This window comes from Salminus brasiliensis, chromosome 17, assembly GCF_030463535.1.
Source record: "Salminus brasiliensis chromosome 17, fSalBra1.hap2, whole genome shotgun sequence".
In the NCBI taxonomy this organism is placed as follows: domain Eukaryota; kingdom Metazoa; phylum Chordata; class Actinopteri; order Characiformes; family Bryconidae; genus Salminus; species Salminus brasiliensis.
In genome coordinates, this window is record NC_132894.1 from 35,048,260 (window position 1) to 35,073,385 (window position 25,126).

Consider the following 25,126-nt stretch of genomic DNA (forward strand, 5'->3'; position numbering starts at 1 on the left):
CATCATTACAGTTTGATAATACGATGTAAAGCACCAGAGTATCAGATTCAAATTATAGTAAAAATAGACATACAAGGTTTATGACAGGCAGCGATTAAATATATGAGTATGTGTGTGTGTGCATACATACATATATATATATATATATATATATATATATATATATATATATATATATATATATATATATATGTGTGTGTGTGTGTATGTGTGTGTGTGTGTGTGTGTGTGTGTATACTGTATATATGAGTTGTACAGCCTAGTCTTACCTAAACAACACAGACTGGACACACATAAACAGTAAGTGGTGGCTGGACGTATAATGGCAACCCTAGTATATACGCACTGCCGAGCCTTTGTCATGGTTAAGCTCACAGCCTCGCTGTAGGCTGCTGTACTCACAGTCTGAAGCTGAATTCTCAGCTGGTTGTTGGTGAATTTGAGGGATCTGGCGATGGCCTGCAGGTAGTAGATCAGCATGCTGCAAAAGAAATCTGACAGTGAGGAACTGCCCTGAAAACTGCGGCCTTGAGGAGGTCAAGGGGCCAGTGAAGGATAAGCAGAGCCAAAGCATTCATCTTGTATTGACCTGGATATTTGTTTTCCTGAGTTATACAGCCTAGTCTGGCGTAACCGACAGGACCACTTACAAGAGTAGCAGGAGGGCAGGCAGGACCACCACTGGACTGGTGACGTAACTCATCACCCTGCTGAACCACAGCGGGAAGTCGTTGTCTATGGTCTCCGATATGATGTCGTAAATCTTCTCTTGACCACTGCAGGAGGGGAGGAGGTGTTTAGGAAACCAAGCAGCAGCTTGAGCTTTGCTCATCTTGTGGTTCTGCTCTTGGGCTGAACTTGCTAGGACGGTCTGACCTGGTCATGTTGGTCAGCTGTTCCACTGATAAATGATTTAGCGGCTGATTTCTTACCATCCTGAGATCTTTTTAACCCCCTTCCCAGACTCCTCTACATCTCCAACCTTCTTTCTGAAGGCCTCAGAGAGCTCTCTGGATCTGCACATGATGGTGATGGGCCCTTCTTCACCCCTCAGTTCAACCATCAATCCAGAGCAGACCAGACTAAACTCCTCCAGAATGATCCTCTCCAACCATGTTCTGATCATCTGCAGCAGATCTGAAGGAGTACTAAATGTGGGCTAATTATTTCACATGACTGCACACCCAGCCAACATGGGTAGAACATGGGCTAAGTGGGTTCCAGGTGGGTTTTACTGGGACCCAGTTGGGCTTTCCAAATTGGCCCTAATGTTACAGCCGACCCTAATCTCACATGTGTCCCATGTAGGCCCCATATTCAATGTACAACCCAGATGGAGCCCATGTTTAACCTCTTTTGGTCCCATCACTGACCCTGGTGGGCATCCATATATGGGATGGGATTTTCTGGTTCCTAGTTGGGCTCCGCATACAGGCCTCACATTACACGTTAGCTGGGTAAGTGCATCTGTATATCGCTATCGTTGCCAGTAAAGGTACTATACAGGTCCTGTCCGGGCCTCCAGCTGGAAACACTGTGAATGTGGTCTTGTTCGCAGTCACTGCAGCAGAACAGACCGCTCTGAGCTCTCGAGTCCTGATACGGTGGCTGTAAAAGGAGCCTCTGACAGAGATTAAGTGTGGAGGCTTTAATGAAAGTGGTTTAAACGTGGATATTTTTCCTTTTCAGACGGAGCTTTATTAGGCTGGTTCATTTACCTAAAAGGTCCGCAGTGCTGCGACGGCCGATACCTCACGATTGCGAAGATGGTTGGCAGCATGCAGAGGAAGAGCATGAAGAGCAGCATGGCGAGGTAGAAGTTATTCGATCTGCAAAAGGAAGACATTTTTACTTAAATACGGTTTAACAAGCCTATTTACCACCCTGTTATTTGACCTGAAAAACACTGATTTTCCTGTTTTAGAGAATTTGTGAAAAAAGCCATGCTTTTAATGATGATCCCCAGCCACCTAGCCTAGCCTAGCCTAGCTAAGTTACGAGATTCTTGCTGATTTCTCTGGGAGCTAGCTAGCTTAAAAGATTGTACCCGAGATAGGCCTTTCTCTGGTCAGTCTACCGTTAGCTTTTAGCCTTTTTTGCCGCTCTCCAAGCTTGGTGTTCACTCGTCGTGATGCAGCCCCTCGCCAACGCCTGCAACAACACAGCAATGCTGACCCTCAGGAGACACTGTCCCTCAACTTTCGAACGTTGTATCATATGCAGCTTGATGCAGACAGTCCCTTGGTGTGCTGAAAGACGGCCCCTCGCCAAACCAGTACCTCGGGTTCATGCATGCTGCATGGCGGACCCTCAACAACAAGTGCAGCCAAACGGCCCTCTCGCAATTCTAGGCCCTGGTCCTGCACTATGGCCCCTCACCAATTTGGTACCTCGCAAGGTGGACCCCTGACAACCTTTGGCAGTCCCTTAGCTTTCATAAGCCATGACACCACCCCTGAGCCTCCTCATGCCTTGACAGACCCCCTCGCCAGTGCAGTGCATCAGCTTTTGCGTGCAGCAATGCAGACCCTCGACTACATGGTACCTCGGCTACCTCGGCTACCTCGGCAACCCCCCTGCTAGTGTGGTACTGATGCTGACCTTCGGAGACACAGTCCTCCTGGTTTCCCCACATGGACACCACAGCAGTGCTGCTTTGCTGCTCTGGCTGGCCTCTCTGTCTTCTCCAGTGAATGTAGCAGTAGCTTTTAGCCTTGTTAGCCTCGTGTCGTGAAGTGGGCGGGGTTTAAGTACATTTTTGGGAGTCCTGGCTGAACTGTGTGAGGTTCTGATTATCACTATGGCTCAGTGTTACATAAGCACCAGCTTTCCCGAGGCACATTCCTGCACGGTATTCTGGGTAAATGTCTCACACTCGACTGGAGTGACTTCTAAAGAGGATCCACTCAGTCCTCCCTCTCTCTCTCTCTAATTATGAGCTGATGAGCTGTTCTCGGTTCTCCGTCTGCAGCGTCTGAGGCTCACGGTTCTTAAGGGAGGAGGAGCTAGAGAAGATGAGGAGTGGCTGAGTAAATGAGGGGTGTGTGAATACGTGGAGGCCTCTCAGGCCCGTCTCACATCTGCGAGAGACTGATAAGCCTGAGCGAGAGACCACGACAACACAGCCATTAACTGCATCAGAGAGAGAGAGAGGGAGAGAGAGAGAGAGATTGCGAACAAGAGTGCAATGAAGTGTGACAAATGACTGCGATGATCACATCTCTCGCTCTCTCTCTCTCCAACATGCAGGAGGTGTAATGGAGCAGTGAGCGTCTCTCAGTGCTGAGCGTTGGCTGGTGAAGTCGTGGCTCATGGAAAATTAATTTTAGTTGGTTTAATATCAGAACGAAAAGAGAGAGAGAGACAGTGTGAGCTCGCCTCGCTCGCCCCACACTGACTGAACACACATTTACACGCTCAGTTAAAAAGACCGCTTCAGCAGAACAACCACGTCCATCTTAAATATACACACCTGCACAGTCCTGGGCAGCCTGTTAGACCACCACTTTTATCCCCAACCCTTGGAAATGCTGTTATTCTGCTGAAGGATCGTCTGCCTGACAATTCTTCAAGTCTCAGTTCAGCAAAAACATCTCACTTATTAACTGTCAATCATATGGGACATCTCTAGGGTCTGAAATGCACTTCTTTGGTTTTGCATGGGAACTGCAAGGCTAATGTAGCTAACAAGTTGTTGACAGTGAGACCTTATGTAGTTTGACGAATAGTTGATGTAGACGCAGATACATGTAGATCAATAGTGACAGTAAAAAGGCAGGACTTAAGTAGTTTGACCAATAGTTGATGTAGATGCAGGTACATGTAGACCAATAATGACAGTGAGAGGGCGGGGCTTAAGTAGTTTTAGAGAAGGCGGGGTTTATGTAGTTTGACCAATAGTCGATGTAGATGCAGGTACATGTATACCAATAATGACAGTGAGAAGGCGGGGCTTAAGTAGTTTGATCACTGGTTGCTGTAGCTGCAGGTACATTTAGACCAACAGTGACAGTGAGAAGGCGGGGCTTAAGTAGTTTGACCAATGATTGATGTAAATGCAAATACATGTAGACCAATACTGACAGTGAGAAGGCGGGGCTTAAGTAGTTTGACCAATGGTTGATGTAAATGCAGATACATGTAGACCAATAGTGACAGTGAGAAAGAGGGGCTTAAGTAGTTTGACCAATGGTTGATGTAAATGCAGATACATGTAGACCAATACTGACAGTGAGAAAGAGGGGCTTAAGTAGTTTGACCAATGGTTGATGTAAATGCAGATACATGTAGACCAATAGTGACAGTGAGAAAGAGGGGCTTAAGTAGTTTGACCAATGGTTGGTGTAGATGCAGGTACATGTAGGCCAATAGTGACAGTAAAAAGGCGGGGCTTAAGTAGTTTGACCAATAGTCGATGTAGATGCAGGTACATGTAGACCGACAGTGACCGTGAGAAGGCCGTAGAACTACAGAAGCACACTTCAGACAGCAGGTGTTGACTACACTGGCAGTAAGTGGGGACTGACCTGGAGGCGCGGAAGACCTGCTGATGCGGCACATTGCAGGTGAGCACAGCCCAGCTCCTCAGGTACATGAGCCCGATCAGCTTCAGGACATTAAAAGCAGGCAGGCAGGGTGAGAAAAACGCCCCCATCCTACGGACAGAGAGAAAAGACATAAAGAGGAGATTTACACATGCCTTTATCTGACCTCTCTCCTACTACCAGCTCCGGCCCGAGAGGAATCGTTATTAAGAGATTACTGAGGACCAGTGGAGCACTCTGGCCTTGTGAGGAGTGTGGGTACAGTCCACTGGAGCGAATCTCTGAGGTTAGAGAGCACTGCCGTTATAGCAGGGGGGTAAAGCAGTGTATTACGCTACTGATGAGTGGATAAGTCAATAGCTACATAATATGTGTGTAACCTGGATTCTGTATTAGGCATAAATGACAGAGCAGTCATTCTAATGGAATTTCTTATATATAAGAAACATAATATATTTATAATAATAATAATAATTTCTAATTTAACCCAATTTTCTACCCATCCTCCTAATGTTGTGTGAAGCCTTGGCTGATTAAATACATTTGGGATAAGGAGGACACAGCATCCATCTGCAGACTTAGTGGCCATTCTATCAGCAAAATGAGTATTAATATGGGACTCATTTTCATAGTCATGTGTTTTCTTGCAAAGCTTCAGCGAGGAAGGAAACTAAACAGCAGAAACGGGTGAGCACTCATGAGTCTGTAGAAAGAGGCTAAACTACACCTTTAATAGTTAATTATTTAATATTTTAATAGATTACAGTAACATACCATATCATTCCCTGGTTGTAAATGAGGTGGAGGACATTTTCAGCTATCTTGAATTCACCATATTCAGGCTGGAAGACAGGAGCACATGGAGGTTACTCAGTCTGAGGATGAAGATGGTGTTGTCATGACCGTGTGAAGTAATAAAGTGATACCCTGGAGCTGAATTAGTTTGTGTGGGATTGGAGTGGATTTGAGCAGGTTTGTATTAAAGTATTTATCAAGTATACGATTTCCCCTGACTCACACAGATAGCCCAGCTCTGAAAGACTGAAAGGTCTTTCCAGGAATCCAGGATGTTCCCATCAGCTTTAGGCCACCAGGCTCACTTAGTAACAATAACAGCACTCTGTACAGCTAAACAAGCTGCAGATTCATACTGGATGAAAAATCACTCCACAGTTATTACAGACAGACTGTAAACAATATACACACTGCAGATTCATACTGGTTTAAAATCACATTGGATTAATGAATTACTGACAGACTGTAAAACTGCGCACAAGATTCATACTGGATTAGAATCACTTCACAATTACTTCTGTCAGAATGTAAAACTACTCACAAGATTCATACTGGATGAAAAATCACTCCACAATTATTACAGTCAGACTGTATACACTATACACACATCAGATTCATACTGGATTACAATCACTTCACAATTACTTCTGTCAGAATGTAAAACTACTCACAAGATTCATACTGGATTAAAATCACTCCACAGTTATTACCATCAGACTGTAAAACTACATACAAGATTCATACTGGATTACACTCACTTCACAATTACTTCTGTCAGAATGTTAAACTACTCACAAGATTCATACTGGATTAATATCACTTCACAATTATTACGGTCAGACTGTAAAACTACATACACCAGATTCATACTGGATTACAGTCACTCCACCGTTATTATGGTCAGTAAACACTAAACACTACACACTCTGCAGATTCATACTGGATGAAAAATCACTCCACAGTTATTACTGTCAGACTGTATACACTACACACACTGCAGATTCATACTGGATTAAAATCACATTGGATTACTGTCAGACTGTAGTTGCTTAAATTACAGAACCTCCTCAGGTAAAACTAGTCCAGCTCCAGTTAGCCTACAGTTCTCAATTCTTCTCCTAATGATGATGTTTTTCTTATAACACAAATAAATAAATAAACAAATAAACAAGCTACAGAAAACGAGTCACACGTACAAACTTGCTCTCCAGGTCCCAGCAGCAGCAGTCACTCAGGTATCGAACCACCAGGCCTCGAATGAAATCGATCAGCAGTATACTCGCCACGGTAAAGATCATGTCTATGATTGAGAGCTTCAGCATTTCCTGTGAATGAAATGAGCAGTAAACACATTTAGCTCCTCTACCTAGCTTTGGCTCCGTCCCTTTCTTTTGTAACTCTACTCCTCCAGAAGAGCCTCGCAAGGGCTCCTCGAGGAAGACTATTAAATCAGCTCTATGGATTTCATCCAAGAGAATTAATGCGTGCTGTCTTAGTCTACTGATAGTTTCATTAAGTGACTGTCTGGCTGTACGATTCCACCCGTGTTTCCAATCCATAGCCATTTCATTGCCATCCGAGGGGAAACAATTACTACAGCACAATACATTTTCATTTTTTAGCTTCTTGTCAGTGTTAATGCCCTATTTACGATACCCGCTGAGCAAATGCGAGGACACTGGTTTGCTCGGACGTGATCTAGTGCAGCGGCCGCTAAGTGCTTGTTAGCTTGAGTGCTAGCATTAATGGTTTGGTTAATGGGAAGTAATGGCCCAAATGTGTGGGATGAAACAATGGGGATCTTTCATATTAAATGGGGCAAGAAGTTTTAGATAGCTGACTGTCGTGTATGTAGCATTTGGTGTTTGAGACTGCTTAAACTAGCAAAACTAGCTTGTCTGCCTTTGTTTTTCTAGGGTGTCTGACAGAAATGAGTCATTTGAGATAATCAGTGACCTTGCAAATCCCTTATCAAATTGTCTAAATTAAAATATTTAATAGAAAGTTAAACAATGTTAAATTGTGCCCATGACCCTATGTCGCCATTGGCTTGCTCGCTGGGGGTCTTTTTATGTTGTTGATTTCTTGTCTTTGACCAATTACATTTGTAAAACATACTATACAAAATACACTTGATTTTATTTGATTTGATACATTTGGGAAAATTATCAAATTGGGCTATTCGCTACTTTTTCGCTATTTTGCTTAGGTAATTAGCAGGAAAATAGCTTGTTGGGGGTCTGAGGTTTGCTCTGAACTGGAGCAAAAAGGAATACACCAATCAGCCTTAACATGAAGGCATCCTGCAAGACTAACAGTAGCAGCCGATCCTCTAAGAAGTCCTGAAAGCTGTGAGACGGGACCCCTATGAGCCCCAATGAGCCTTGGGCACCCATGACCCTATCCCATATCTCTGCATACTGGAGAACACCCCACAACACCTTCTGATGTTTTGGAGATGTTCTGACCCAGTCGTCCAGCCATCACAGTTTGGTTATTGTCTATTGTCTAGCACTAATTAGCATGGTGCTAACTGCAGGCCTAAATCATTAAATACTTGTGGAGTTGGAAATTATCATAGTTTTTGACAGTGTATGATAGGCAGGCGCCCCCAGTGGGATATGAAGGAACTGCAGGGTGGCCAAGTTTTAAAAAAAAACCTAGGAGCAGTTCAAATGGAAGCAGCTAGCTTTTACACTGTCAGAACTGTTAGCATACTGTTATGGGGAGGTTCTAGCTAGTGGGTGGGAATCAGAAATGAGTAAACTGCAGAGAAAATGGTCCATTTATATAGCTAACATTGAGCCATACAGTGTCTGGCTGCTGAACCTGCTCATACTTTGAGAAGAGTGTGAGATGATTTAGGCATTAAAATTAATGAATTGATGTTTGATGGTTTTTCAAAATGTGTGAAGCACACCTGCCCAACGTAAGTCTCCCAGCACTGGTCCTGCTGGGTTTTGGTATTGTACTCAAATGAGGTAGACTGGTTCAGCTGGATAAATGCTGGAACTTGTGGCCCAGCAGGTAAAGCTTTCTTGATGCTGATAACAGTCTGGTTCTGGTCTGCGACGGTGGTTGTAAAGGTAGCATTCCTGCCCTCTGTAATCTCAGGAACAATGGTGGACAGGTTGGTCTCGGCAGGTTGGGAGATGGTGGCGAGGAAAGACGTGGAATCAGACCAGTTCCCTGGAATCTGCAGCAAACAGCAAAGAAACAGCAATGATGCAGTCCTGCCTTAAAATACTGTCCCAGTCAAAAGTTTACAGACACTTTTCAAAATGGTTTTAATATTCATTTGGACTTGAGAGTAGATCAAATATGGATTTTGCAGATGTGTCATCAAGCAGCTTTAAACGTTGGCAGGGTGGCAAATTTGTCATCATTTCCAACCTACTTAGATTTGATTAGCTACAGCCTGGTAATGTACACCAATGACTGTAGAAAGCATGGACAGCACAACAGCTCTCAAAAGTGAAGCAACCGCAGGTCTAGCGCCTCTGCTGGCTGGTTGCAGTGTGATGTGTAGCTCCGCCCATCCCTATTTTCATCGGATGTCTTTCCATCTCCATCGTCTCCAAATTCCAGCCGTTAGTTTTTCCTGTGCTAATATTGGCCCAGAAATCAGTTTTTAACCACTTAGAAAGGAAGTGATTGACAGCTTCGACTGGACGAGGCCAGTCTTCTGCAGGACCTGCATGGCGCCCCCTTTCTGTTCAGTACATGGAGGAGCTGAGTTGTAGAGGAACTGAGAATCTGAGAATCCACTGAGAATCCAGGGGAAATCTGCTCTGCTTCTGCACTGGATGCTCAGTGAAGGCGGTCTGGGATATGTTTGCTTAGTCTGGTTGAAGGGGGAGGGAAGGTCTACCAAGTCTGGCTCTGCCTTTGGTCTCTACTGCCTAGAGTCTGGTTGCAAATTTGACAACATGGCCTGGGAAGGGACTGGAACCACAGTGTCCATGTTTTCTACAGCCGTTGGTCTACATTCAACATTGTGTAGTGACTCAAAACTCCAAATAACTTACACCAGAGCTCATGCTGTTCACTTTGTCCAACAGGGCGATGATTAGACTGTACAGGTTTCCAAGATACAACACCAACACCCTGTAAAAATGAGACCGGAAAATAAAAAACTCATAATAACTAACAGATCAGCCATGATTAACCTGGAACACTGAATTTTGGGCATCTAGCGTCGAACCTGGCCAGCTGGAAGCGGAGACTGGTCCTGGGGTGGTACATCTCCAGCTGAGCCACCAGCTCAAAGGCAGATGGAGCGATCATAGTGATGAGAGAGACCACCACACTCACCTAATGAAGAGGATAGCGTGAAATGCTTTTACTAAAAGCTCTTTACTGATACCCAGATGCCACCCTAGGGGGCAACAGCTGAGCTTTTGAGGACTTTCGGAAAGGAACATGCAGAACCATGCTCTGCTCAAACCTCGTTCTTTTCCCACAATGTTAACTCTGCTTTCTGCTGCTCCAGCTTCTGGGAGCGGTCCACCACAAAGTAGATGATGTAGATGCTTCCTGCCAAAGACAGCAGCACCAGGATATTGGCCAGGATTCTTAGACTGATCAGAACCGCTCTGTGTGAGAGAAGAGAGCAAAGGAATCAGACTCATTCAAATACACCAGGGGTTTCACACAGATTACACATCAGGAATGTAATATATTGTGTGGAACTGATTACTTTAATTAATCAGGGACTGCTTGATTAGATACATTCATCATCAATCTCCAGAGAATGTTGATCCAAAATTAAATTAATTGCATAACAAATCAAATATTCATTAAAATAGGGAACATCAGAGCGCTGTAAGGCAAAATAGTCATCAAAGAAAATATGTATTTTCAGATTTGGCACTATTTACAAAGTTTTGGCTCCAAGGTGACGTGATTGTCGGCCATGAGATTATATACTGAGGCCAAAAATAAAAATCCATCTATCCATCTTCTAATCCACTTTTTGTTGGTCAGGGTCTACATGTAATTACTAGGTGCAAAGCTGGAATGCTTCTTGGACAGATCACCACTCAATACACTATTTGGACAAAAGTATTGGGACACCTGCTCATTCACAGTTTTTTTTTCCAAAATCAAGGGTATTAAAAAGAGCTGATCCTGCTTTTGTTGAAGTAACTGTCTCTACTGTCCAGAGAAGACAGTAGAAGCTTTCTGATAGATTTTGGAGGAGGAACATTGCTGTGAGGATTTGATTGCATTCAGCGACAGGAGAGTTAGTGAGGTCAGGATGTTGGATGATGCTCACCACCCCATCTCATCATCCCCAACTCATGTTAAAAGTACTGGATGGAGCTCCACCACCATCATTCCAGAGAACACAGTTCTTCCACTGCTCCACAGCTCCTCAATGCTGGGGGGCTTTATACCCCTCTAGCCCACACCATGGCCAGTTGGGTCATGTTTATTATCTGCTCCAGAGGTACTTCTCAACATGTGCATTGTGTGCATTTGCACATCTGTATCAGCAATGGGTGCGAGTGTGTTTTCCTCTCAGCCCCCTGCTATTATGATCCGGCCTGGGAGGGGGGAGGTAGGGAGGTTGAACTTGAACACAGTTCCTCTGAGCTCCTCGTGATTTGCTGATGGTGGCAGATCCAGCGGTGTCCCTGCTTTCTCTGGTGACCAAATTTAAGCCATTGTTTTCCTTTCAGGCGGAGGGTGATTGTATCAGCGAGTGAATGAGTGTGATAGTGCTGCTCCTGGCGTTAGGCCTCAGGCCGAGCGCTCTGATTTACAAGCGCCTCCTCCACATCGACTGCAATCGCAGCACAACAGCAGCATCTGCAAAACCGTATTTCATACAAACGGCCTGCGCTGGATGACTCCTGCTAAATCACCATCGAGCTGCTTACATGTTCAAGTGGATTAATGAGCTATGGAAATGCACATACGTACATACACTGATCGGCCATAACATTAATACCACCTGCTTATTACTGAGTAGGCCCCTCCTTGTGTGGCCACAACAGATCTGACCATGCGAGGCATGGACCCCAACAAGACCTCTGAAGGTGTCCTGCTGTGGTATCTGGCACCAAGACTGATCCTTTAAGTCCTGTAAGTTTGAGATGGGGCTTCACCATGATCACCACTGCAGCCTCAGCCTTCTGTTCTTGGTGGACAGAAGTGGTCTCCAGAACCTGATGTGGTTTTTCTGCTGTTGGAGCTCGTGTTGATCATTTTATAGAGTGGTTCTCTGAGTTACTGCAGCCTTTCCGTCAGCTCCAAGCGGTCTGCACATTCTCTGTTGTCCTCTCTCTAATCACGCATTCATAGCTATATACTGTACATACATATATATATATATCATAACTCTAGATTATTACATTTTAATTGCGAGTTGATGATTGAAAAAAAAGAAAGAATCTCACGTTATATATCGTCGTTATAGTAACTGTGTAGTTATACATCAACAATGCATGCAATAACAATGTAATTACACAGTTATTACAGCCATTTAATGTAAAGCAGGGCTGAGGAACATGCTCAGAAAGTGGAAAAAAAGTACCTACAGACTTGTTTCCTTCTTCTTCTCCTGCTCTTCCACAATGGCCTCCTTTAAAATGAGACATGAGAACATTACACCTTTACACAGTACTGTGCAAGAAGCTGCTGATCTTCTCAGTAAATCACTGATATTAGAATAAACACTAATAATATCACTCCTACAGAAAGTGGTGGAGGTTCTCCATCACTGTGTTCGTCATTAGAACATCTCCTCTCAAATTTCTCCTCATGGAGTCTAGTATTATTTAGAGTTCTCCTCAGATCAACACCTGGTTTGGTGGTAAATCAGGGCTTAATGATGGTAAATCAGGTGAGCTGCTGCTGCTGCTGCTGATGGAGTTGATTGAACACATCCTCCACGCTGTGCTGGCTGGACTGGGGGGCGTCCAGGAGGAACCTGGAGGAACCGAGCTCTGTTCTTCAGACTAAGAACATTTTTGTACCATACAATCAAACGCACATGCGGAACACTGCGGTGTGTGTCAGTTCTGTGTATTAAGGCCCTAATTGCGAGCGCTCCTCTGGGAAATCATCACATATACTACAGAACATAAAGCTCATGGGTGGATAATGCTGCAATGAACTGGATCATTAATAAATGAACCCAGAGGGGCTGAGCACGGGCGCCCTGCATTATGGGACACACTCACTCGGATATTATTAACGATGGCCGCCCCTTTGCTCTCGGCTGCCTCAGGGTTGCCGATCAGGTAGTCCCAGGCACAGAAGATCCTCCAGCAAAAGGTGTAGTTCTCGTCGGACGCGCTGGCTAAACTCAGCCGCGAGTTTTTTGCCATCCTGGGAGGAAGAATGAAAGAAGCGGGTGAATCCCCAGCAGACCGGCGGGGATTTAAAGGGTCTATATGGGAATCTAAAGGATTTAAAGGGTCTATATGGGAATCTGAAGGATTTAAAGGGTCTATATGGGAATCTGAAGGATTAAAAGGGTCTATATGGGAATCTAAAGGATTTAAAGGGTCTATATGGGAATCTGAAGGATTAAAAGGGTCTTGTTAAAAATTCCTATTTCCAAACATTCAGAGTCAGAAAACATCAGGACAAATGACCTGCTCTGACAAACCAGTGATGTCAAAACCATGAACACATTTACATATGGCCAGCCAGGTCAGCAGCTTAGCCCCGCCCCTTCACACTAAAGTAACAGTAATCTTGAGTGTATTGGAGAATTATGGGAGTGGAAGACTGGAATAACAGTTTCTACAGCTGCTCTTTTGTGACAATACCAGGCAGCCAATCAGAACAGAGATCATCTGCATTGATTAATCTTAAAGGCACAGTAACAAAAATGGCGGTTTAGTTCTTAGGGATTGACAGAGGTCTAATGATAGGTTGTGTAAAAATGAATAACAACAGTTTCTGGTAAAAATAGAGTTATAGAATAGTATATAACTGAAATTAAAGGCATAATCTGATCACTTCATGCTACAGTCACATGACAGTCGTCTCAGTGTTATCTTCTTAGATGTTACTACAAGGTTTTTTTTAATAATCAGTGATGTCAATCAAATCTCTAATGATTACTTTCTTAACAGAGTGATGAAACTGTAGGCAAAAACAGCCATCCCAACCAGAAAATAGGCCAGGGGCAGGCGGTAGCCAGCGCTGCCGATCTTACGCACGTTCCCGTAGTAACCGTAGAACAGCACTGAGTACTGCAGGTAGCCCTGAAAATAAATAAATAAATAAGTAAATAAATAAGTAAATAAATATAAATAAAATAAACTTGTAACATTGCAATCACATTCATACATTACTGGGTAGTGTACATTTATATTTATAATCCATAATAATAATAATAATTATTCTTATTATTATTGTTATTATTATTATTATTATGATTACAACAATAATAACTTATAAATAATACATTGTTATAGCCATAAAATGGTTTTTTTTTGTGAAAACAGTCTAAAATATAAAAGGAACTAATAATAAAGTATTTTACAGTATTACATACAGATTAAGATACATATATATACACTTATATAATTATATATAATTGTTTAATATGATTAATAGGAAGCTGTAAGTGTTTCTAGGAAGTTGAAGAACATCAAGAATCAAGTTTTAAAAAAATATTAAAATGTTATAATAAAGAAATATGTATAACATGATAAATATAAATATAATATAATTATTATTAAATTAATATTATGCATGATATGCTAATAAATGTCTTATCTAGAATAAAATTATTATGCATATGATTTGTATTTTATTAGAAAGTTTCAGAAAGAGAAATGCTGTAAAACTAATGTTTTGAATAAAGTTCTAATATATTTATTTAATCCAGAAACAAACATTCTGAGCAATATTACATATTATAACATCTAAAATATTGACATAAAAATATATACACTTAAATTATTAAACAAAAATGTATTTAAAAAAGCAAAAGAGAAACTACTACAAAGTAGAACTTACTATAATATATATTTACAGTATACATTAAATATATGATATATATATATATATATCTTGTTTTATGAAAACATTAAACTAAATTGAAATGTGTTATCTAGTTTATAATAATCTTTTGTATGTATTTGACTATTGCTATTGTTGTGTCAGAATTACCAAATAAAACACAATCATTAATATGATGAGTGACCTTTGGACAGTAGTCTATATTAACAGTGAAAAAGAGTCTTGCCCCGAGTGACCAGATGGTGTCCAGGTCCTGAGCAGAGGAGATCTGGTCTTTAGGGATGGTCTTACTGCGAGTGGTGCCAAACGGAGCTCCGGCCAGCAGCTGGAGGAGGCAGAGAGGGAGGGAGGATGGAAGGATGGATGTAGGGATGGTGGGATGAGGGCGGGGGGGTGAGTAATAGAGGAGAACAGCTGGTACCTGGGCAGGGAAATTGCTTTGTGTCCCTGTGTCAGCTGGGGAATAAATCTCCGCTGTTTTTACTGACAAAACACGACACAGGGAGATGTGGGGTCACATTAAAGCCCCCCGAACACAAAGCAAACTTTTGATGGTGGCGTTTAAAGGCACATATAACATTCTTTAAACCTGCAGTTTAGTATTAATGCCATAAATTTCTCCTCCCAGAAAAACCAGACCTGGTCTAACTGCGTGCCTACATCTCCACGATATCCCCAATATGGTGGTTCCTTGTCCGCTTCATTGGTTCTTTCCTTCTTGTTTGTGCTTCTTAATTCTGGAAATTATTCCATATACAGCATATGGACAAAAGTATTGGGACACCTGCTTAATAATAGTTTTTTATAGAAATCAAGGGTATTACAAAGACAGAGTCTATCCTGCTATTGTTGGAATAACTGTCTCTACCGTCCAGAGAAGAAGGCTCTCCATTATATTTTGCTAGATCATTGCTGTGAGGATTTGATTGCATTCAGCGACAAGAGCATTGGTGAGGTCAGGATGTTGGAGGATCACCACCTCACCTCATCCCCAACTCCCCAATTGGAGCACAAACACAGCTCCATTGCTCCACAGCTCAGTGCTGAATGCGTTCATTAGAAGGGGTGTCCACAAACATTTGGACACATTACCAAAAAGGGTTCTAGAGAACCTTTTTGATGAAAGATTAAGCAGAAGAAGTGGTGGAAGTGTAAAGTTTCCACTCCTTCTTCTTCATCAAGGGTTTTTCAGTTGAGGTCATGGCTCTATCTAGAACCATTACAAATCAAATAACTATTTAACGTTATCTCTTACATATGGTTCATGCAGTTTCAGCAGGACAGTGCTTCTTCACTGTGAACAACCAAGAACCATCTAACTGGAGGTTCCTCTTCATGAAGCACATCTTGCAGGTGGTTCTTTAATAAATATAGAACCCCTAAGTTAGGAGAGTCTAGTCTAGTTTAGGAAATGTAGGGTTACGAACCTCGGGAAGGACGATAAAGGCACCGGTCATTATGGTGAGGACGATGTTGATGCCGAAAAGCCATCGCAGGAAAATAAAGTAGGAGGCCACACCGGATCCAAAGTGACCTGCAGATACAGCAAAACCCACTGACCTTCCCACTGTTCAACAGCGACTACATCAGAGCCCCGCCCACAGCTGAGGTGTGGATTTACAGATTTGGAGGTTCTTCAATTCTTCAGGAAGTTCCTCAAAGCACCATAAGAAGTTCCTCCACAGTTTCAAACTTCATGAAGAACCTCCAAACGTTCCTCAAGGAACAGTGTAGTTACTGCGACAATCCATGTTTGGGCGGAGCTTGGGTATGTCAATTAATTAGGTTTAATTAATAAAAATACTGTTCTTACTTTCAATCTTTTTAATCCTCATTTCCCACGGGATGAACAACACCAGGACATTGTAGAGGACCCTCGAGATCTTCTTTAGCAGCTGCAGAACCAACAAAACACAAACCACTTAGTGACCACGCCCAAACCCCTCCTCCCCATCACTACACACCCTATAAAACCACTCCTCTCCTTTTTTAAACCACCACAGCCATGGCAAAGACACACTGACCACAGATAAGAAATATGTGTGAACATAGCCACACAGGAGTGGACAGTGAACACACATCCCCGGAGTGGTGGGCAGACATTGCTGCGGCGCCCGTGGAGCAGAGAGAGGGTCAAGGGTCTTGCTTAAGGGCCCAACAGGGGCAGCATGCCGAGCCTGGGTATCGAACCCACAACCCTGTCATCACCAGCCTGGAGCTCTAACCTTATGAGCTTCTCTTCCAACTCATGTTCAAGTCTCATCGCCTGGAAGTCCAGCCCAAGTTTCTCAGAGCTCCCCTGTTCCATGAGTGTGGTCCACATGTTCTTCAGAGTACCCTTACTGAGGATCCTGAATCATCTCTGAACCATCTCTGGATAGATTTGTTATGGTGGAACCCAAAGTGGACCTTCTCTTTCTGGAAGCTTGGTTTAAAAAAAATTTACACAATGAGCCAAAACATTAAGACCATATCTCACACCCCGCCAACCATCAATGCTCACACCATCCATCTGCGTTGTTTAAACAGCAACACTGCTTGTGAATATCTCTATGCCGATGGGGGGCACGGTGGTCTCGAAATGAGGCATGTTCAGGTCAGTTTCCGAAAAACACGACCTAAAACAAGCTTAGACAGACGTTCGTCAACAGTCAGATGGTCGTTGCTATCTTGGCAGTGAATTGTCAACAAAGGCGCGTGCAGCCCGACACTCGAACCCCCCCACGCTTTACACCACTGACATAGCGACCAGCCAAAAAGTCAGTCAGACCACACCTGATTGGTTCATTACTGCACGCTACGCCCCAAAATAAAAAAACACACCTATGATTAATTAAGAGACTTGCTAGATGACTTTTGAGCGTTTCGAGCTGCACAGGGTGTACTTTTCCCGTTGTTACCATAGCAAGGACACACCGACACGCCCCCTAAGTCAAGCTGTGGGGTAGATGGTGTCCCAAAGGTCGCTAAAATAGGGCCCCAGTTTTCAAAATAAAGCTAATGGGGTTGATGATGTGGTAACAGTGCTGCATGTAAAGGTCAGAGATCTCAAATAGGTTCATTTAAATAGAAATGGAGAAAAAGGCCATAATTAGGTTTGTTGACTGTAGAGGATTTCATTTGATCAGAGGTGCCCAAACTCTAGCTGTAGTTTTCTGGCACTCTTAGGAGATATGGCTTCCTATAAATGTCCTAAAACACATACACACACATATACACACACACAGCTGCATAATGGATTTCATGATGGATCTACCAGATGTGCCTCAATCTTGGAGATAAGACACCCACGAAAATCCCACCTTTTATTTCTGATCTCAATAAAAACCAAGAAGCCATCAGCATAATTAATAATTCATCATCGGATCCACTCGCTGAAAACTCGATTAATTTTAATGTTGCTTGGGTAGCCTCTGCGAATGCCACTGGAACATTTTAATTAAAACGAGCCGTAACACACGGCCGTAAATCTGAGCACAGTGTCGGAGAAAGAGAGAGAGAGAGAGAGAGAGAGTCATGAATAGGTGCAGGACCTTAACCCAACCCATTCGCAACTAATAGAAGATGAGAAAAGAGATAAAAACAACAGCAGCCCTCGAAGTTAACCCTTAAACGCCCACAGATCTGACTGTTAATAGCGTAATGTGACTAAATTATGTAGGATTACACTGTTGTAGGGTTATTTGAAGGCCACCTACTTAACTTAGACCTTCATAAGCATGGAATAGTGCATTTATAAAACAATACTTGGATATTTATTAATAGTAGCTTGAATATGCCAGTACTCGCAACATGACATGAGCCGTTTTATGACATGAATGAGATTGTATTGACGTGATGAATGTTATCATATGTAAAACTTCATAGATATGGTATCGTAATACATAATATCTACATAATATAGTGAATTTGAACCCTTTATGCTGTGAAATATATGCTTATGAAATACTGAATATTTACACATTAACTTATACTATACATATACACACATTACACACACTCATGCAAACTGGCCAAGGTGCTCCTAGGTGGGGAAAAAAGCCACTTAAGGAGCTTAAAGCCCAACAAGCATTTTAGGGCAAACCCCAACAGTCTGATGTTGGCAGCCGCCTGTAGCACACCGGCCCAACACCACCCAACAAACCAGCAGATCTTCATTATTATAAGAAGGAGGGGGGGGGTTACATGCAGAAAACTGTGATTTTCAGTCTATACATACATCTGCCCCCGCAGCCTGGTAGCCCCGGGTCCTGGTCAGTCTGCCCTCGTACTTCAGCACGATCTCTCTGGCCTGCCTGAAACACACAGGTACACACACATACACTTATTTTATGTGATGTTGGGATATGGGGTCATGTCGGAGTCCCAGAGGTATGACATGCAAGTCATATAACCTAAACCATATAATAAGGTTATGGCACATTAATATAATTAGATTAATTATATACACTTCAGTGTATGAAACTGTAAGACACTGTATAAACATATGTATATATGTTTATGTTTATGTAATAACACAGTACATATCCCATATGTATGTATGTTAGTCCTCATATATATATATATATATATATATATATATATATATATATTGTATTTGTTATGTATTGTATATATCCCTATATGGAATATTAATATGATCAATATGTATATTACATATATATAGTACACACACACATATATATATATATATATATATATATATATATAGTACCTATACATAAATTAGGGAAGTATTTCTGATTTTTTATTTTTGCATTTTTTCCGTCATTTTGTTTTCCGACATTTTTTACGAGATAACACACACACACACACACATGCATAGAAAGATGCACACACACACACACAGATACACATACACCAGAATCAGCAGTCTGAGCCATAGCACATTATTTCTCCCTGTGATCCTAGCAGGGATTTATTGCAGTGATAGGCTCTGATGAAGCCATTAATACTGAGCTTTACGGCCCTACGGGCCTCATCACTACCGTAGGCGTTCCTCCGGGACACACACACTGCATTCTCGCCTGGGTTTTCCTACAAGGAGATTTTACAAACCCTGTAAAAATCCCATTCCGGCTCTTTCCACAAACGCGTAATAAGCACATTACTGCATTACGGCATTACAGCGGGCCATTATCTGCCCTGGGAGAGCGCGATGGGGGGAAATGGGGACGGTAAATGAATATTAAGGGCTCAGGCTGGGACGGGCCTTTTTAGATATATTTATAGTGGGTTGGATGTTTTCGGGCTGGGGGGAGTTCGTGGTCGGAGCTTAACACCAAACTCAAAAGTGCTGCATCTACCACTTGCTTATGGACGGCAATAAACTTGTCACATCATGGGTAAAAGTTGCAGGGCTAGCCGACCGGTCAGCAGCTTTGTGCATTATTGCCGGGTCTAAATATCTCGGACCTTGAGATGGAATAAGAACGGCTGTGTCCCTCCCACCCCCCCACCCCCGACTGTTCTATTGGTTAAAATCGCGCATGTGATTAATTGTCCATCTTCACGCCGCCGTCATACGTATAAGCCATATTAAAATGTTGCTGATCATTACTGAGAAGCGTTTATCTGGATAAACCGTCGTTATATAACTTTATTTATCAAATGTGAATCACATATTAGCCAGATATAATATTGTTATTGCTACGCTAGCATATAAAGCTGATACCAACAGGTAAAGCTAGCTATCGTGCACACGCTATCCGCTATCAAGCTAACCTAAGATCAGCAAATAATTGGGATCAAAATAAATTAATGAAGCAATAAAAACATAATAACCACTAAATAAAACACACTGTGAAGGGGGAGGGGATCAGCTCGACTGGCTAACCAGTCGCATGCTAGCTAATACAATCAAAGAGGGATCAACGACTTGCTAACTAGTAGCATGCTAGCTAATACAGGCGAAGAGGGATCAGCTCGAATGGCTAACAAGTAGCATGATAGCTAATACAGGCGAAGAGGGATCAGCTCGAATGGCTAACCAGTCGCATGCTAGCTAATACAATCAAAGAGGGATCAACGACTTGCTAACTAGTAGCATGATAGCTAACACAGTTGAAGAGGGATCAGCTCAACTTGCTAACTAGTAGCATGATAGCTAATACAATTGAAATGGGATCAGCTCGACTGGGTAACCAGTAGCATGATAGCTAATACAGTCAAATAGGGATCAGCTCGACTTGATAACTAGTAGCATGCTAGCTAACACAGTCGAAGAGGGATCAGCTCAACTGGCTAACTAGTAGCATGATAGCTAATACAATTGAAAGGGGATCAGCTCGACTTGCTAACCAGTAGCATGCTAGCTAATAGAATCAAAGGGGGATCAGCTCGACTTGCTAACTAGTAGCATGATAGCTAATACAGGTGAAGAGGGATCAGCTCGACTTGCTAACTAGTAGCATGCTAGCTAAATCGGCTGGCTAACGTATTGGTCCCTAAATGGTCCTTCTGTAAGATGACGTCAGAGGGGTGGGATGTGTCCCGACACTGGGACACTTGGTCACTCATGTTTGGGAAGCTGCAACAATCAACTTACTATAAATGCTCTGCTTAACCTTCTGACCTCTGCCAAGGAGGCGTTTCGTGGTTGCTAGGTTGTTGCTATGGTGTTGCTAGGATGTTGTCAAGTGGTGGCTATAACATCCCAGGTGTTTGCTATGGTGTAGCTTTCACTATGGTGTTGTTAGATGGTTGCTAGAGCATCCCGGGTGGGTGGTATGGTCTTGCGTAATAGTGGTTGCTATGGTACGCCACCATGTGGGGTTGGAGACAGTTACTCCACGGTTACTGCTATGAATTTGTGTCTCTACTGATAATTATGACTTGTTGTATATCTAATCTGTGTGTGTGTGTTCTGTTCAGAGTGTCCCTGCCCTGTGAGTAACCTCAATCCATCACCTGAGCGCAGGAATGTCCCCCACAGTCAGGACGTGACCTCAGTTAGACGAGGACGCGACAGAGGGGCTAATGACGTAGTTACTCAGGCGGTGTGTTTTTCGGTCTTCAGGTGCCACGTCATAAATACAGCTGCTGCTCCTCCATCCCGAGCGCTAATTGAGTATTTACCCGGCACCACTCTGTTAGCATTACAAACGTCTGTGAGTTCACATATAAAATAAATACTGAAATATTTAATAATTTAATTAAACACTAAATTAAACCCCAGTTTCATCATATTAATATCACTTCAGTCGGATTTCGTTGCGCTACGTTGATATTATTTAAGCTAAGTGTAATGACACGGGTCGTTTCCCAAAGGCCTCGTGGCATTAGGAGCATCTTACCGGGAGAGAGAGTGTTTAATGTGGAGCTCGCTCTACCGTTTAACAGTGTTACAATCTTTGTGTAACATAACCCAGCCCACATCAGTTTCCAGTGGTTACAGAGGCACCCCAGGTGGTTGCAAAAGGAGGTGTTGTTAAGGTGTAGCTAAAGTGTTTCTTGACGGTTAAGATAAGATAATCCTTTATTAGTCCCACAGTGGAGAAATTGTTAGGGTGGTAACTAGGGTGGTATTTCTGAGGGTTACTAAGTTGTCCCCAGTGCTTTCTAGGGTGATAATTGTGGTATTTCTGGTGGTTAAGAGGTTGCCCCAGGTGTTTGCTAAGGTGTGGCTAAGTGTGTGTTGTGTTGTTGCTAAGAGGTGTTTCTTAGTGGCTGCTTAGGTGGTACCTGTGGTGTTTCTGGTGGTTGCTTAGGTGGTTGCTATGCTATGGTACCCCATACGGTTTCTTGGCGGTTAAGATAAGATAATTCTTTATTAGTCCTACAGTGGGGAAATTGTTAGGGTGGTAGCTAGGGTGGTATTTTTGAGGGTTACTAAGTTGCCCCCGGTGGTTGCTAATGTGTTTTTAAGTTGCTAAGTGGGTGTTGTGGTGTTGCTAAAGTGTTTCTGATGGTCACTAACTTGCCCTAGGTGGTTGCAAAGATTTTGCTAAGTGTGTGTTGTGGTGTTGGTAATGTGTGTCTTGGTGGTTGCTAGGGTGGTAATTGTGGTGTTTCTGGTGGTTACTAAGTTGCCTAAGATGGTTGCTAACGTGTTTCTAAAAGCTCACTGTGGTGTTACTAATGTGTTTCTTGGTGATTGCTAAGGTGGTAGTTGTGGTGTTTCTGGTGGTTACTACGTTGCCCCTGCTGGTTGCTAAGGTGTTGCTAAGTGTCTTATGTGGTGTTGGTAATGGTTTCTAGGGTGATAATTGTGGTATTTCTGGTGGTTAAGAGGTTGCCCCAGGTGTTTGCTAAGGTGTTGCTAAGTGTGTGTTGTGTTGTTGCTAAGAGGTGTTTCTTGGTGGCTGCTTAGGTGGTACCTGTGGTGTTTCTGGTGGTTGCTTAGGTGGTTGCTATGGTACGGTTGGTTGGGGGTTACTAGTGTAAGCTGTTACGACATCTATTAATGCGCATACACCATGATTTCAGCTACGTCAGCTACACCGGCTCAGCTTTTGTAGTTTTGCATTTATTTCATTGATGTGTAGGCTTTGATTGTGTATGGTAATTATCTTTACTTCCCTGCAGGGATTCACTCACTTTAGGGCCTTGAGTTTGCGGCGCATTGGCCACGGTCGGGTCCGGATGTTGGCAATGACTTCTTTCTGTAGCTGAATGTTCTGGAAAAGCTCTTCAGGGTCATTGCTGTCCACCCGCTCTTCGTCCTTATCCTCATCATCAGAGGGTCTGGGGATCAGACATTTAAATGTATACATTTATAAAACATCTAAATATCATCGTTGGTGATCCGTTTTATTGGGCATTTCAGCCCTTTTTACACGTAAACCTCGACAGTCGTTGCTACGTTATTTTTATTTGGCAGTATTTCGTGTTTGTGAAAACGTCTCTAATTTATGATCACAGAAGTTATAATGGCATCAAACTGTCAAATAAAAGACATGTCTCTCGTTTATGGGTGCAATGATCGATAACCGTGTGAAAATCGCTGCGTTATGCTTCCATAAAGACATTTAACACACCTGAAACCTCAGGAACTGCTGCATCTGCACTCCTCAAATAAAGGAGCTAAAGACGGTTCTTTGCTTAAGACGTACGAGAGCCACGTTTGGTCCCCTAAAGAACCTTTCATTGGCTGCAGTGAACCTTTGGAAGATGTATTGGTGTGAAGAACCTTTGAAAAGTTCATGTAAAGGTTTTAGGAGGGATCCTTAAACAGGTTGAGGACCTTTATATTGTGTCAAGGTTCTTTAAACATTCAAACTTGCTATTCTTTGTTTCCAAAAGCAACAACATATATACATATATTATCAATATATATATATATATATATATATATATATATATATATATGTATACATATATATATGGCGCTGATCAAGGCTATTGATAGAATTGATATTCGGCCACACCCAAATGCTCAAAATCCTTCCTTTTAGCCAATCATCAGCGAGACCCTCACTGCACTGTACCACCTATTATCAATCTACGATTCCCGCCTCACACCCCGCAGGCATTTATAGCCTGATCAACCGCGTGCAGCGCCATCTGCAGGAGCCTGAAGTTACCCCAGGCAGTAAAATCGATCTTCAGCACAATGCCATAGAAGAACCCCTTTGGTTTCCCAAAGATCCTTTCGTTGGACTGTTCTTTAGAGAACATTTTTGCAAGAATTTAAGAAACGCCCACATTGGGCTGGTATAAAACCTTTAAAACAGTACACATACAATCGTATGCAAAAGTTCAGACACCCCTGTTCAAATCACACATCTCGTTGATATTCTGTTAAGTGTGATTAAGTGAACAAGCTCTCTACAGGAAACAGATTGAAAAATGGCATTTTCCCACACGTTCTAGATACAGGTTCTATAGGTTTAGTGATAGACAGTCATTTGAATGTGCAGAGAATGTACATTGACTGTCATTAGAAGGGACGTCATCTGAAGATGTTACACCGGCACAGTCACTGGGTTTGGGTTGGGTATGAGTGTCTGATTCACTGTAGAGAAATGTATCGAGCAATGTATCTGATTGCGGTGGTGAATGGGACCATTATGGCCACTTTATTTACTATCCAAACCCACCAGTGAACCAGTGTGATTGGACCAGGGGTGCCAAAACTTTTGCAAATGTCTGCACCTCTTTTTTTAAGGGAATTCAGAGTGAATCCATGCTAATGTATTTAAAAAGATAAATAAAAAACCCTCAATAAAGGGATCTGCACACCCAAATATGATTTCACTGCACTGGCTTATTGCATTTCCCAAAAGCAAGCAAGCCAAGGCATCACCTCAGTCTGTTCAATAACTCAGAATCAGTGAATCAGTGACATTTCTAGAAATAAGTTTTAATAAATAGAAAAAAAAAACTTTAATATAGTAAGAAATTTGCATAATGAGAAATATTAGCCATTACATCCATACAAGTGTATGACATGCAAGTGTGCACAGCTCACCCGGTGTTGTCCTGGTACGGGGAGTAAATCCTCCTGCAGCTCTTCCTCACACTCTTGTGCCGTTTGGAGGACGTCAGGGGTCTGGTTAATGCTGCTGTTTCACTCATGACTCCGGGGTTGAACTTTCCTCTGTGTGTGTGTGTGTGTGTGAGAGAGAGAGAGAGCTTATGTGTGTGTGTGAGTGTATCCTGGACAGCTGTATAGGCTCTCTCAGGCTCTGGATGTGTTAGTGTGCTGCTACCTGTGTGTCTGATTGGATGCTGTACTGAAAGGCTGCTCGGAGCTCTGGGTTGTCAGTTTAAGCAAACACCCTCACTCCAATCACAGCTGCTTCAGTCTCTTAAAGGGCCAGCGCTGCCTCTTCACCTCACCTCTCTGTGGGCACGCT

The 25,126-nt window shown here is 42.7% G+C and overlaps 1 protein-coding gene across 1 annotated transcript in view; it reads right to left on the reverse strand.

Annotated features, from left to right (window-relative positions):
• Positions 1-24,845, reverse strand: part of LOC140538172 (transmembrane channel-like protein 3) — a 29,679-nt gene extending 4,834 nt beyond the window's left edge. The window contains exons 1-19 of the mRNA XM_072660614.1: positions 24,739-24,845; positions 22,866-23,012; positions 18,547-18,622; positions 16,141-16,222; positions 15,755-15,861; positions 14,554-14,652; positions 13,422-13,564; positions 12,530-12,677; positions 11,885-11,928; positions 9,787-9,934; positions 9,544-9,653; positions 9,368-9,446; positions 8,260-8,535; positions 6,536-6,664; positions 5,319-5,386; positions 4,527-4,655; positions 1,719-1,829; positions 651-776; positions 403-481 (exon numbers count right to left, since the gene is read on the reverse strand). Of these exons, the coding sequence (XP_072516715.1) occupies positions 403-481; positions 651-776; positions 1,719-1,829; positions 4,527-4,655; positions 5,319-5,386; positions 6,536-6,664; positions 8,260-8,535; positions 9,368-9,446; positions 9,544-9,653; positions 9,787-9,934; positions 11,885-11,928; positions 12,530-12,677; positions 13,422-13,564; positions 14,554-14,652; positions 15,755-15,861; positions 16,141-16,222; positions 18,547-18,622; positions 22,866-23,012; positions 24,739-24,845 (2,208 nt within the window). The remainder of the gene's footprint in view (positions 1-402; positions 482-650; positions 777-1,718; positions 1,830-4,526; positions 4,656-5,318; positions 5,387-6,535; positions 6,665-8,259; positions 8,536-9,367; positions 9,447-9,543; positions 9,654-9,786; positions 9,935-11,884; positions 11,929-12,529; positions 12,678-13,421; positions 13,565-14,553; positions 14,653-15,754; positions 15,862-16,140; positions 16,223-18,546; positions 18,623-22,865; positions 23,013-24,738) is intronic.
• Between the last annotated feature and the right edge of the window lie 281 nt (positions 24,846-25,126).